Genomic DNA, 15,519 nt, shown 5'->3' on the forward strand with positions numbered 1-15,519 from the left:
CATGACCTATGACCTACCTCCAGCGCTGCTTGACCATGGACCCAAAAGCAGTCCTGTCCAACCAGGGGTCTAGTCCATGTCCACCTGCACTCCTGGTAACAGGCCTGCTAACTGTGGACCCCGCTATGGACCCAGAAGCAGTCATTCAATCCCTGGCTACAATCCCATTCAACTGGGGTCCTGGAGGTACAACTGGATCCTGGATCAAGGACCCAGCAGAAGGTAAAGACCTGCCAAAACCAATCTGTAAAAAGAGGAAGAGGTGATTTGCTCTTTCAAATGCAGACATCAACACAAGGCTGCATAGATCATGAAGAATCAGGCAAACATGATACCGCCAAAAGAAACTAATAAAGCTCCAGTAACTGATACCAAAGAAATGGAGATCAACAAATTGCCTGACAAAGAATTCAAAATACGTGTTTTAAAGAAGCTCAGCAAGGTACAACAGAACACAAATGAAAAACCCAACAAAACCAGGAAACAATACATGAAACAAAATGAGAAGTTCAACAAAGAAAAATCATTAAAAAAAAAAAAGCCTCAAGCTGAGAAAACAATGGACGAAGTAGAAAAAGAAAAAAATGTGCCCTGGCTCATGTAGCTCAGTGGATTGAGCACGGGCCTGCAAACCACATGATCGCAGTTCGATTCCCAGTCAGGGCACATGCCTGCGTTGCAGACCAGTTCCCAGCAGGGGACTCACGAGAGGCAACCATACATTGATATTTCTCTCCTTCTCTCCTTCCCTTCCCTTCTAAAGATAAATAAATAAAAAATAAAATGCTTTAAAAAAATGTAACAGAAATGTTCAACAGCAAACTCACTACAGTAGAAGAATCTGTGAACTAAAAGACAAATAACTTAAAATTTTAGTCAAAGGAGAAAAAAGAATGAAGAAAGCCTCCAGGATTTATGGAACAACAAGGAATAAACCAATATACACATTGCACCAGTCTCAGGAGAGAAAAACAGCATACAATATCAACAAGCCCTTAGCTAGACCAATAAAAAAGGAGAGATACTCAAGTAAGTATCATAAATGAAAGAGATGACATTACAACAGATGCCTCAAAAATAAAAAAGATATTATCCACAACTATAATCCAAAAAATTGGATAACCTAAAAGAAATGAACTTATTTCCAAAAATATACAACCTACCAAAACTAAATCTAGAAGAAATAGAAAACATGAACAGACCAATAACAATCAAATGAATCAGTAAAAATCTCCCATCAAGGAAAAGTCCAGGACTAGATGGTTTCACAGGTAAGTTCTACCAAACATTCAAAGAATTAATACCAATTCTTAAACTCTTCTCAAAAAGGAAAAGGGAACACTTCCAAACTCATTTTATGGACTAGCATCAATAATACCAAGCCCAAAGACACCACAAGAAAACTATAAGACAATACCCCTGATGAATGTAGATGTAAAAATCCTCAATGAACTAGGAAACCAAATTTAAGAGCACATTAAAAAGATTACCCAGAATGACCAAGTGGGATGCATCCCTTAAAAGCAAGGTTGGTTCAACATATGATTCAGCAATTCTATCCTGGGTACATAATATATTTTTCGGACTATAAGACACACCACGGCCCCCCACCCCCCCACCCCCAATTTGGGAGGAATAATGGTGGTTAATGCTGCTGTTGAGTTCTGTTTAGATTTACATTGGTCAAATATTACGTTATTTATGTTATTAAATATTTTACCACATTTTTTGCTTCAAAATTTTTTTTCCTATTTTCCTCTAAAACCTAGATGCGCCTTACAGTCCGAAAAATACAGGTATACAAAAGAATTATAAAAACAAACATGAACAGATATTTGAACACCAATGATAATAGCATTATTCACAATAACCAAAACCCAAATGTCCAGCTGCAAGGCAAGTAATGCTAAGGGTGCCAGCAACCACTAAAAGATAGGAGAAAAGGCATGGCTCTGATGACACCTTGACCTTGAAATTCTAAGCCTCCAGAATCATGAGAAAATAATTTCCTGCTGTTTTAAGCCATCCAGTTAGTATGTACTTTGTTAAAGCAGCCCTAAGAAATTAATACATTGGCCAATGTAATACTTGAATTCATAACCCCAAACTGCCTTTCAAATTTCAATTTGTAATCTCATCACCAAGAACATTCCCCTTTCAACAAAGCTTTGACTACAATGGGTCATTGTATTTAGTTAAAAAATTCATATATGGTACAGATTTCATTTCCATTTATATAATTGGACTGATAAAAATTATTTCCAGTATTCTAGACATGCTCTTAAAGATACTAACTGAACCACTGTATATTTTTTTCCAACTTACTGACATAAACTTACCTGAGTTTTTCCAAGGCACTTTCTCGTTCAATGTGAAGTTTAGCTAAAGAAGTGTTCTCAGCTTTAAATTTTTCTATTTCCATTTCCAACTCAATAACTTTCTCTCTCAAAACTTGAGATCGAGCACTGTCACCTATAAAACAGGCCATAAATATTGAACTTCACAAGAGGTCTTCAGCAGCAAAACCGCTAGCTAGCTATTAACACTAAGAGCCAAAAATATGGTAAATACCCCATTAAAATGCATGAGAATGTTTCTAATAACTAAATTTTAGAATAATTTTATTGTCCTATCTTCCCAGATGAAACCAGTCTAAATGTAAGAATCAAATTATTCTACATCAAAAGAGTTTCAATCTGACAATTAACATTATATATAAAAAGAAATCATTCAAACACATTTTTTAAAGGCCAGGATATAAAAATAGCTTAAGAACATGAATATGGACTTCTGGCCAAGATGGAGGCATAGGTGGAAACACTGTGCCTCCTCGCACAACCAACTTTAAAGACAACAAAGTTTTAGTAACAAAAACGCAACCAAAACTCAGAAAATTGAACTATACAGAAGTCTGACAACAACGAACCATTCAGCCTGACCAGTAAGAGGGGCGGAGCTAGTGGTGAAGTGGGGTTCAGCAAGAAAGATCCACTAGACCAACCCAGATGCACAAGCAGCCATTGGCGGATCCCAGGTGTGGGGTAGCAACAGGCTGACCACAGTCATACATTCACACACAGATAAACCAGGCAAAGGAGCGAGCAGTGAGACAGACGACATAGTCCCCAGCAGTGGGAAGCAGCAGAGGAGACCACCACTGCCCCTCTCTGACCCTGCCCCCACATACAGTGTCACAACCCAGCAACCTGGGTTGCCCCGCCCTGGTGAACACCTAGGGCTCTGCCCCTCACTATGTAACAGGCAGAAACAGACCAAAATATTATGGCTCAAGAAGAACTCAAAGCCCCAGAGCCAATAGCTCTAAGCAACCAAGAAATAGCCAACCTCTCAGATGCACAGTTCAAAATACTGGTGATCAGGATGCTCACAGAACTGGTCGATTTTAGTCACAAATTAGAGGAACATATGAAGGCTAAACTAATTGAAATGAAGGGAAATGCACAGGGAACCAATAGTGATGGAAAGGAAACTGGGACTCAAACCAATCAAGTGGACCAGAAGGAAGAAAAATATGACCAAATAGAAAAGAATAAAGAAACAAGAATTCAAAAAATTAGGAGAGACTTAGGAACTTTCAGGACATCTTTAAACATCCCAACATCCAAGTTATAAGGGTACCAGAAGGGGAAGAGGAAGAGTGACAAGTGGAAAACTTATTTGAACAAATAATAAAGGAGAACTTCCCCAATCTGGCAAAGGAAATAGACTTCCAGGAAATCCAAGCTCAGAGAGTCCCAAAGAAGTTGGACCCCAAGGAGGAACACACCAAGGCATATCATAATTACATTAGCCAAGATGAAATTGAAGGAGAGAATCCTAGAAGCAGCAAGAGATAAGGGGTCAGTCACCTACAAAGGAGGTCCCATCAGAGTGTCAGCTGATTTCTCAAAAGAGACCTTACAGGGAAGAAGGGGCTGGAAAGAAGTATTCCAAGTCATGAAATCCAACGACCTACAGCCAACATTGCTCTATCCTGCAAAGCTTTCATTTAGAATGGAAGGGCAGATAAAGTGCTTCTCAGATAAGATCAAATTCAAGGAGTTCATCATCACCAAGCCCTTATTATATGAAATGTTAAAGGGATTTATCTAAGAAAAAGAAGATAAAAAATATAAACAGTGAAAGGACAACCAACTCACAGTTATTAACAGCCACACCTAAAACAAAAGCAATCTAAGAGGACGGCTAGATCAAGAGTGGAGCCATAGAAATGAAGATCACATGGAGGGTTAGCAACAGGGGAGTGGAAGGAGGAGAAGGGGGGAGAAGGTACAGAGAATAAGTAGCATAGATGGTAGGTAGAAAATAGATAGGGGGGAGGGCAAGAATAGTATGGGAAATATATAATCTAAAGAACTTGAGACACGTGGACATAAACTAAAGGGGGGAATGGTGAGGGAGGGGTGTGCAGGGTGGAGGGGAATGAAGGGGGGAATAGAACAACTGTAATGGCATAATCAATAAAATACATTTTAAAAACAAGAACATGAATAAGTCATAAGATCTCTAAAGCACCAAAAAGCAAAGCTTACCCCTTGCTAATCAAAGAAATACAAATTAAGACTTTTTTTCAATATCAAACTGCTATTTAAGAGAGTAAAATATCTAATACTTCTTTCTTTTAACTACCCTTTGGAAACTAAATCTGATTTATATCATAAGACTAATATACACATACTTACCCTTTGATTCTACTGCTAAAAATTTAGTTAAAGAACACACTTGTAAAATCTTCGTTTTGCACAAAAATATGCATTGCAGTGTATTTATATTAGTAAAAAAAATCTGTCAAACATTAAGAAAATTACTGAATAAAATTATGCTAATTCATATAATATCATACAACCATTTTTAAAGTACACAGTGTTTAATGATATGGCCAACACCTGTTATATACTAGTTAAAAAGGATGAGACAAGTTATAACATATGTTGCTATGATATTTAAAATACATAGGGAAAATGACTGAAAGAAAATATCCCAAAACAGTATCATAGTTACTACCTCTGGCTAGTTCAGTGATAAACATTCTCACTTCTCTACTTGTTAAACTTCAAAACTTTCTGCAAAAGTACTACTTTTAAATTCAGAGTACTTTCTAAATAGCTTGGTATAATTTATATTTTAAAGCTTTGCAAGGCATTCAGAGTATATAATATAACATGATATAGAAAAGTTTTTCAATATAGGTTTAAAAAGTCCATCGCATCATCTGAATACTATACAGCCATTAAATGGAACAAGGCAGATGTTTGTGTTAAAGCTATCTTCAAAATGTATAAGATGTAGAATGTTACATAAAAGGCATGTTTTCATTTGTACAGAAAGGAAATTACACTCAGACAAGCGCTTTCATGTGCATGGAATGTATTTAGCATATGCAAATGAAATGGGAACACTGGTGCCCCTAGGAAAGGGGACTAGGAGCCCAGGTCTGAGAGAAGAAAGAAACTTGGATTATACTGTATTTTTTCTTGGTCAAATTTAACAAGTTAATGCATGAGGCAGTAAAAAAAAAAAGTAAAAATACAGTCCTCAAAAAAAAGTGTGCACACACAAAGTTTCCTCCACACTAACAAAACCATAAATCAAGTACTCCTTCCCTGCTTGTAAAAGAAATTTAAATGTTATCTCATTTAATAATAAAGCAATTACTTTTACAGTCTTAAGAATAAGGCAGGCTTAAATTTGAAAAACCTGAAATCACAATTCATCCGAACCTCTTACACTACTATTACATTATTTAGACCCACAAAACAAATCAAATTTTAACATAGCAACCAGAAAAGTTAGGATTTTAAGCATTCTGACAATACACAATAAAATAAATGTTAAATTTATTACAATCTATTATACACTTTATAAGGCTCTGACTTACCAGCGGGTTGGTCTTGAATGTTTAACTTGGGTTCATTGCCCAAGTGTGAATCTGATTTTGATTTTGGTTTTGGTTTCAAAGAAGGGAAGAATTTCATCATCAGATCTGATGGAGGAGGAGGACTTGTGCCTCTACTGGACTGGCTCAAGTCTTCCTTCTTCGCTGGTGCAACCTTCCTTTTTATTGTTTTGTCCAGTATACATGTATCACTCACATTAGGGTAGGTCTGGGGAGTTCCATAAATGGCTTCATTCCCATGAGTAATATCACATTTAAATGAATTCTCTTCAAGATCAGTCCAAGTTCTTTCATCATCAAAGTCAATTTTACTTATACTTAGAAATGAGGGCCTTCTCAAGGACTCAGAACCTTTATTTTTCAAGCTTTCTGTTACAACAGACTCATCACTACTACAGTCTTTATCGGACAAATCTAAATCCACATCTCTCCTTTCACTCTCTTCTTGAGTCCCAGCATTCCTTAAAGGTCCCTTACCATCGCAAACTTGTGGACTATCTTCTCTGCTGCTCAGACCCCTTTTGCTGCCCTCAGTTGATGACTTTATAACACCCAGTTGCTCCTCAGAATCAGTGCTACTGTCACTGTTCATTACACTACCACTTGCTTTCAACCTCATTTGATTTTCAGAAGTGTTCATTTGGAACGCTTTTTCACTGACTTTACCAGACAGTGCCCCCAATCCATCAGGTGAGGACAGTGAATTAAGTTGTTTGGGTGCAACTTCACACTCACCCTCACTCTCATGTTTGTTATGGTCTGGATGCTCATTTTGGTTACACTGACTAACACTTTGGTTACACAGACCCAGTGTCATCATCTTTTGCTTCTGCACAGTTTTAACAGGGGTAGAAGACAGCCGGTGACCTTTACAGACCTGTTGGTCCCTCTCTAAGATCTTCAATACAAATGAGGAATTGCTGGAAAATGATATTTCATCAGCAGCTTGTTCTAAAAGCAAGAATTCATCTAATTCCAAATTTTCCTTTTCCTTTTCTTGCTCCCAATTCTCTAACTTTTTCTGAACAGAAATGTCAAGAGAAGATCCTGACTCTCTCAAGCCCTCAGTTACTGGGCTTTTTGAAGCCATGAAGCCTTCCAGCCCTGTGGAAAGGGGAGGTAGGTCTTCATCTTGTGTGTTATTCCAGACTTCGCAACCAATATCATAAGGTTTTGTATACTCGGGTACATTTTCTTTATTATTAGATTCTACCTTTTTTTCTACTTTGAACTGCTCTCTAAATTTCCCACATTTCTTCCCTGCCAGTATTTTCAATCTTGATGGAAAGACAGCTTTCACATTATTACTCTTAAGCACTTCTGGCTTCTCACTGAGTGTGACATAACCACTCTTGGTTCTAGCTTTGTTCTTTTTAGGATGAGGGTTCTCTGTACATAGTTCTTTATTAATAAGAGCAGTTTTCCGCTGGAATTGTTGTCTATCTATGTTAAACACAGGCTGGTCCTCTGAAACACTCTGATTAGTCATTAGTTTATTGCCCCTTCCTTTCTGAAACTTAGATTTAGCGTTCGTGAATCTAGCTAAACCCTCTCCTCGCTTTAAGAATGGTTGTTTTGGTTTTGCTTTGATTAGCAATGATTCTTCTGCTTCCTATAATAAAGAACAATATTTGAATTAATGCTGGTATATTTAAAGCAAATTATAAACAAATCTCTACCGTCTTAGATAATTTAATCCAATGGTGGTGATGCTAACCCTTAGTTGTTTCTGTTTCAATTCTTGTTCTTCCAACCGAATTTGTTCTTCCAAATAGTCTTCAAATGTCTGTTTTCTTTCTCTAATAGCAGCTTTAATAGGCCTGATAATAAAAATAAAGTTATTTAACATGCAAATCATGATGTGAATATTTTACACTTAGTCTGCCTGATATATAGTGTTGACTATATTGAAAACTAACCTTTTCCAAAGTGACAGACCACCCCTTTAAAAATTTAATGAAAGCTACAATCTCACTCCATCTCCCAAAATACAGAAATGTATAGTACTCTACATGATTTGGGGAAAAAAACTCTTTTGAAGTCCACCTGTCAACCTTAGATTAATTTTTAAAGTAATGTGTTCATTATGTAAATTTAAAACATATTTCAAAAATAGTTCATTATATACACTCTTTAATTTAAAAAGATTCTTAACAATGTAAGTAGAGCAACAATCATTTGCCCATTAATAACATATATTAAAATATTTCAAGTATTTAAGAAAGTAATAAACAACTTCAATATTGCTGTATTATACTGGTCACAAAATTTTATTTTTTATTATTACTTTTTTAATCCTTACTCAAGGACAGGCTTACTGATTTTAGAAAGGGGGGAAGGGAGGGAGGGAGAGAGGAAGAGAAACATCGATAGGCTATCTCCCACCTGCACCCCAACCTGGGATCAAAACTGCAACCTAGGCACATGCCCTCAGCAGGGATTGAACCCTTAACTTTTCAGTGTATGGAACGATGTTACAACTAATTGAGTCACTTAGCTAGGGCCTTGTCATAACATTTTGAAATTCTACAACCAGACTTACACAATTTGAATTTATAAGTGACACCAAATGTGAGACTCTAATATATAATTTATTTTCTCTTCTCCAAAATAAGATTTACCTAACTATTTGAGAGATGATTAATTCTACCTATCTATTACTATTAAATGAAAAAACTTTACTCAGTTTTTCCAATATAATGTCAAAGACACTTAAACTGATATATCTCCCCAAATTCCTTATGTTGCTGACAGTATGTGTTAAATTGTATCTTCAACCTTATACATAAAAGCATCTTCAAGCAAAAATAAAAAAAGTATGGATCTTTCGAAGAAAGTGCTCAATAATAATGGTTGGCTATTACATTAAGTTATCACATTTCTTATTCCTTGTAACATAAATGGTACCTTTCTTCAACATTAACCACTTCTGAGGAATCACCAAGTTTTTTTAGGTTTACATCATTCTCTTCCTGAATCTGGTCTGTCATTTTCTCCCAACATGGTAAAATACCTTCACCTAGAACAAAAATTAAGAACAATTTAGTTCCCAAAAAATCAAATTAAAGTCTTAAAACTTGAGAATTTTACAAGTTAGTAAGCTAAAAAAATACTAGTTAAAAGTAAGACTTGACAAAGATTTCAAAACTCTTAAGGATTTCTTTACTATAACAAAGAAAAACTACAAAACCCTAATATAAAAACACAACATTCTTCAGAACTTCCGGCTGAGATGGAGGTATAGGTAGACTGGCTTCGCCTCCTCATACAATCGTAAAACGGGTAACAACCAATCTAAAAACAAAAAAACAACCAAAATTGCCAGAAAATTGAACTGTATGGAAGTCTGACAACCAAGGATTTAAAGAAACATTCATCCAGACCGGTGACACAGGCAGAGAGGACATGGTGTGGTGAGGCGGCAGCAACAGTGGCTGTGGCCGGCAGATAGGGCAGTCCCACATTCATGTGTGGCAGATAAAAACAAGGGACAACTGGGGAGCCAGTGACCCCAGCCCAGGTCACCCCACACAGCCCAGGATTCCGGCAAGGGGGAAAATAAAGCCTCATAACCTCTGACTATAAAAACCAGTGGAGCTTGGGTGGTAGAAGAAACTTCCAATCTCTCAAGAGACTCACTTTAAAGTGTCCACAGGGTCCTAGAACATACACAAACCCACCCACTGGAAATCAGTGCCAGAGCAGCACTAGAAGAGTGCCAGTCACTTACAGGAAAGGGAGGAAGTGACTGAAAATGGGGCATGGGATGAGCAGGCAGCAGTGTTTGCTCTCTGACCCCTCCCCCACATACAGTGCCACAAAGTAGTGAAGCTGGTCGCACCACCCTGGCAAATACCTAAGGCCCTGCCCCTTAGAACATTACAGGTGCACCCACATGGGGAGTCAAATCAGTTCCACCTAATACACAAAAACACTGGGAGGCTGCCAAATTAAAGAGACAAAGACATATGGTCCAAATAAAAGAACAGATCAAAACTCCAGAAAAAGAACTAAGTGATAAGGACCTATCAGATGCAGAGTTCAAAGCACTGGTAATAAGGATGCTCAGAGAAACAACTGGGTACAGCGACAAAATAAAGGAAGAAGTGAAGACTATACAAAAAGAAATACAGAAAAATATACAGGGAACCAACAGTGAACAGAAGGAAACCAGGACTCAAGTAAACAATTTGGAAAAGAAGAAATAAACATTCAACTGGAACACAATAAGGAAATAAGAATTCAAAAATAAGGAGAGGCTTAGGAACCTCTGGAACAACTTTAAATGTTCCAATATCCAAATCATAGGGGTGCCGAAAGAAGAAGAGAATAAGAAATTGAAAACTTATTTGAAAAAATAACGAAACTTCCACCAATATGGCGAAGGAAATAGACATATGAGTCCAGGAAACACAGAGTCCCAAAGAAGTGGGACCCAAGGAAGCACACACCAAGGCACATCATAATTAAAATGACAAAGGTTAAAGATAAAGAGAGGATCTTAAAAGCATTAAGAGAAAAGAAAAACATTATCTACAAATGAGTTCCCATAAGACTATCAGCTGATTTCTCAAAATAAACCTAGCAGGCAAGGAACAGGCAAGAAGTGTACAAAGAGATGAAAAGCAAGGACCTACAACCTAGATAACTCTATCCAGCCAAGCTATCATTTAGAATGGAAGGGCAGATAAAGTGCTTCCCAGATAAGGTCAAGTTAAAGGAGTTCATCACCACCAAGCCCTTATTGTATGAAACGTTAAAGACATTTAAGAACATAAAAAATATGTATAGTAAAATGACAACAGTTATTAACAACCACACCTAAAATAAAAACAAAAACAAACTAAGCAAACAATAGAACAGGAACAGAATCACAGAAATAGAGATCACATGGAGGGTTAGTAGCAAAAAGGAAGAAAGGGGAGAATGGGGGAAAAGTACAGGGAATAAGAGGCATAACTGGTAGGTACAACATAGACAGGAAAGTCCTGGCTGGTGTAGCTCAGTGGATTGAGTGCAGGCCTATGAACCAAAGGGTTACAGGTTTGATTCCCAGTCAGGGCACATGCCTGGGTTACAGGCCAGGTCCCCAGTAGGGGGAGCATGAGAGGCAACCACACATTGATGTTTCTCCCTCTCTTTCTCCTTCCCTTCCCCTCTATCTAACAATAAATAAGTAAAACCTTTTTAAAAAATTAAAAATAAAAAACGACATTCTTCAAAACATTAATGTTATGAAAAATGTGAGCGTCCCTAAATTAAAAAGACTAAAGAGTTAAAACAACTGAAAGTAATACATGATTGGATTCTGGTTTTTTAAAAAATCTTAAAAACAAACCTTTTAAAAGATATTTTGGGATAATAGGATAATTCTAAAATAGATCCAAATATTAAAAAATGACCCTTAATGTCCCTAGGTATAATAATAATATTGTAGTTATATAAAAAATGTCCTAATTCTCAGGACAACAAAATGCTGAAATACATGAAATGATATAACATAATGTCTGCATATTACTTGCAATGAAATGACACAGCAAACCATATATATATATATACACACACATACACACACAAAATACAAAGTAAATATGGCAAATTATAAACTGTTAAATCTAGGTGGTGGTATGCTGGTAATTACTGCAGTGGTCTTTCAAGTTTTACAGATGTTTGAAGTTTTCGAAAATAAAAGTTTAAGCAATGTATTATTTTTTAAAAATTAGAAAAAGACATTTGACCATCCATACCAGGAATTACTCTAAGTTAGAAATAAGGTATTATGTATAATCATAAGTAGTAAGCATAGACATCTCTCATCATATTATTTTCATTTTTCTGTAACTCAAAAGAGTATGTTCTTGAGAATTAGAAATTAAATTAACATTTAAAGTACTAGAAACAGCTTAGTACTTCACAGAGAACATGAAATACTGACATACTACTAAAGTAGCATAACAATGAAATTAATTAAAATTATAAAGACTACAGAATATACCATAAAATTATAAAGACTATAGAATATACCATAAGCATTTTCCATATGGCGAGGGAAGGAACACAACTTACTGTACGATTTTCTATAATTATGAAATGTGAAGTAGGGAGCAGAAAAACATCACAAAAGAGCTCTATGAGTTTAGACCATCAGATACTAAGTGGCATTTTGTAGCAGGAATGTGCTGGATACGAGTATCACAGAGGTATGGTGAAGACAGAGTGTCTGGGTTAGGTGAGATTTTTTTTATGGGTAATTAATCCCATCACCAACCTTCTCACATTTCACATTTTCTATCAAGTGCCCTGATACCATACACATTTTAAGTTAACCTCGTGCTATTTCTAAGCTCTCAAAGAAAAAGTTACAAGAGAACTTTTTGCTCTCCTTTTCTAAGTCCCCATGCTACCATGCAAGGTGTGAAGTCAGCATGAGTACTGAGACTGTTCTTGAAAGTCACAAATTCTGTGTCCGACTTGTCATCCAATTCAGATTCAGTGGCTGTGCAGCATGGACGACCTCACAATTAAAGCCAAGGGGACATGAGAAAAATGCCTGAAGGACTCTTCCTGTCTTAGGACAACTTGGTAACACTCTTGGTTAAGTGCAGAAGAAATATAAGTAACTCACCTTTAGAATGGTTATAGTTTTCTTCCTTCAAATCATTTTTTTTCACAAGTGCTTCTTCACACTGTGCTGCATAAAACAAACTGGGAGAAGCACCACTTTTTGAAGTTAAGACAAAATCTTGATGAGTAGTTCTACAGAAGTTATTTTGTTCACTGGACAAAGTATTGGAAGTGTGTGTTTTTTCTTGAGTTTGATTCTGGTAGAGAGATGATGGTAAGAAGAGTCTGGGTTTCTCTTCGGTGGCTGAACTCCCTGGAGATCTGTACTTCTGGCTCTGATCATCAGGCAGCAGAGTTAAACCTTGGAATTAAGAAAATCAACAAACTGATGTCTTTCTATAACATTTTGGCTTCTGCCCATTAGTGACCCCACCAAAAAAGTTTTCTCCAAAGTGATAAAAGTATTTTTTTCCTCTTTATTAGGAAATTGTGTTTAACAAAATCTTAAAAGTTGTAAAAGTCCAAAGTGGCCCTTGAATAATTTTGATTGAAATCATGTCTGCACTGTGACTCATGTGCAGACAGTATGTACACATAGGCAGGGCAGCAGCACGGCCCAGCTCTGCAAGGCTCCACTCAGGCGCCAGCTGTGACAAGCACTTCTGGTGTCCTCAGCTCACAGCCCCATTAGAGCTCACAGTTAGACAGCTTCAGTGCAGATAGTTACAAATGATCTGTACTGTTCCCTAACAGTCATGCTCTCTGTGTCACAGCAGAGAAAAGTATCTTCCTTTCAGATTATAGCTGCCATTTTGGCATCCTCAGGTAATGGAATTATGGGTGCTTTTTCTGTTGTTTCTAAATTTCCTGTACTACTCTTCTCCTGTTTTGTTCCTTTAGTCTCAGCTTTTGAAATAACCCAATAAACAACAAGATCCCCCCTGTACATATGTTTCGGAGGCTAAATGAAAATACTAGCCATTCTGCCTGCTACACCCGCCCCATGAAATCCCGCTACTACCCTTCTGTTCTCCCTGATTGTCTCACTAAATTTAGAAGTGAAGGCACCATGGAAAGTGTTTTACAAAAGAGCCGTGCCACCTATCTACCTCACCCCTAGCCCACAAATAAAACTAGACATCAGGTAGATCCTCATTGAATATTATGTTCATCTGACCTTCCTTTATAACAGTACTCACTCCACTTAAATATTTTTGACTAATAGTCATCCAACTCAACCTGAACATGTCGCTGAAAAAAAATAAAAGGCATAACCTAAAGCAGAAGCTCTCGAAGTGTGTAAACCCTGGAAGTCTCCAAGATTCTTTCAGGCACCACCAGGTCAAAGCTATTTTCACAAAAAATTAAGACAGTACTGTCCATTTCGCTATGTTGACACAAGCACTGATGGTATAAAAACAAAACGGAAACTCCTGGTGCCTTCAACTCAAAAGCCGCACTGCAGGACATAACTGTTCCAGCAGTCACTCTATTCATCATCACAGGCACTCGCAGTTTTGCTTTTTATTTGTTTCACTTAAGAATTGACATAGGCTGAGCCTGTTAAATAACTGTGAATACTCTCAATGTTTTTTGTGAGCCTCTCCTATATAAGTTTCGAGTGTTCCCGCAAAAAGCTCCACTCTGCATGTGCACTAGCGGACGTGTATCTGCCAAACCAGAGTTCTTAGAAAGCAAATCTACCCTGCACCTGCGTGAATGACTGAACCAAACATAAGCCAGACCCCGGCAGCAGTTCAAGGAGCTGTATTCTTTCTTCATTAGTATGTGTTCCTTTGTTGCACCCAACTGTCCCCCTTTCTCCTTTCCCTATAATCTGTTTTTAACAAACCTCTTCTTCTGTATGTTTCACCTCCTCTCTTGCTTTCTACCTTGGTGGGGACAGGGTGGAGGGGGAGGAGCAAGAACGCCATCACCTGTGACATCCAAGCTCCTCAAACCACTCTGCATCTGCTACACTTCTCACCCCCACCATCCCACCAGTCCCTGAATCCCACACAGCCACACTCTGCACACTCATCTGCCAAAGTCTTATCTTCTTTGTATTCTCAATTACCACACAACTTTCTCAACACAACAGGCACTGTCCTAAGTCAGTGAAGTGTGTCTTTTGGAAAGTAGCACCAAGCAGACATTGCTCCAGACCACTGGTTTTCAAACTGTGGGACACAATCCATTAGTCATTTTATCATCAGATGCAACAAGACACAACTGGCACTTTTTTTTGACATAAAATAAACAAAATAGTAACTATCCTTGCTTTATACCAGACACACCAATAAAGGCTGATTTATGAAATTTCTTTGACATTATGAGTCATGATTTAAAACGCTTTTGTTGCTACAGAGGTCAACAAACTTTCAAAGCCACTGCTCCAGACATATTTCAACAGGCTTTTCCCCTGATACAAACATGCTATTAATTGATTGAGCACACAACAAAAGAACTGCCATCGACTAAACAGAAAATATTTCTGGAATAGTTCTTCAGCTGAGTAGAGTGGCTTCTATACAAATTTACCTCTATGATCCAGGGCAGTTTTGCATTCATCAGGCAGGGCTTGTAAACCAGGAGCCCTATACCAAGTTTGGCTCCAGATCTTTTATTCTGCCGGTCTTTTTTAAATTTTATTTTATAAATAAATGTGAATGTCTGTAAGAACATGAATGCTCCAGAATAGTACAGCTTTCACTTGTCCCACTTATATTACCACAACTGCAGTTATCTGCCTTGCTCCTAAAGAAACTGGAGTTTTCAACATATGACAGAGAAATGGTAGAAATAACCTATCAAACAATTCAAGGCAAGAAATGTGTGTAACCATCTACCACTGTACTAACTAAAGGTCCTGTGTAAGTAAAAAAATACCTGGGAGTACATGCTGCCCAGACACCATAGTGAGCAGCTTCTCTTGTTCGTCCATGAGTCTCTGCAGTTGCTCCAACTGCTGCCTCTTCAGTTGTTCCTGCTTCTTCTGTTGCACCTCTTTCAGCTTTTTAAACATAAAATTAACTTTA

At 37.4% G+C, this 15,519-nt stretch overlaps 1 protein-coding gene across 3 annotated transcripts in view; it reads right to left on the reverse strand.

Moving 5' to 3' along the window:
- The window catches only part of CPAP (centrosome assembly and centriole elongation protein), a 70,163-nt gene that overhangs the window by 41,019 nt on the left and 13,625 nt on the right, over positions 1-15,519 (reverse strand). For 2 of the 3 annotated variants that reach the window (XM_037037136.1, XM_037037135.1), the window contains exons 3-8: positions 15,371-15,494; positions 12,543-12,842; positions 8,825-8,936; positions 7,635-7,737; positions 5,900-7,529; positions 2,340-2,472 (exon numbers count right to left, since the gene is read on the reverse strand). In XM_037037136.1, coding sequence (XP_036893031.1) covers positions 2,340-2,472; positions 5,900-7,529; positions 7,635-7,737; positions 8,825-8,936; positions 12,543-12,842; positions 15,371-15,494 — 2,402 coding nt within the window. The remainder of the gene's footprint in view (positions 1-2,339; positions 2,473-5,899; positions 7,530-7,634; positions 7,738-8,824; positions 8,937-12,542; positions 12,843-15,370; positions 15,495-15,519) is intronic. The other variant, XM_037037137.1, reaches the window with a different exon arrangement.

The sequence above is a fragment of the Sturnira hondurensis genome, unplaced genomic scaffold (genome assembly GCF_014824575.4).
Source record: "Sturnira hondurensis isolate 20B ecotype Veracruz unplaced genomic scaffold, ASM1482457v3 Scaffold0022910, whole genome shotgun sequence".
Taxonomy (NCBI): Eukaryota; Metazoa; Chordata; class Mammalia; order Chiroptera; family Phyllostomidae; genus Sturnira; species Sturnira hondurensis.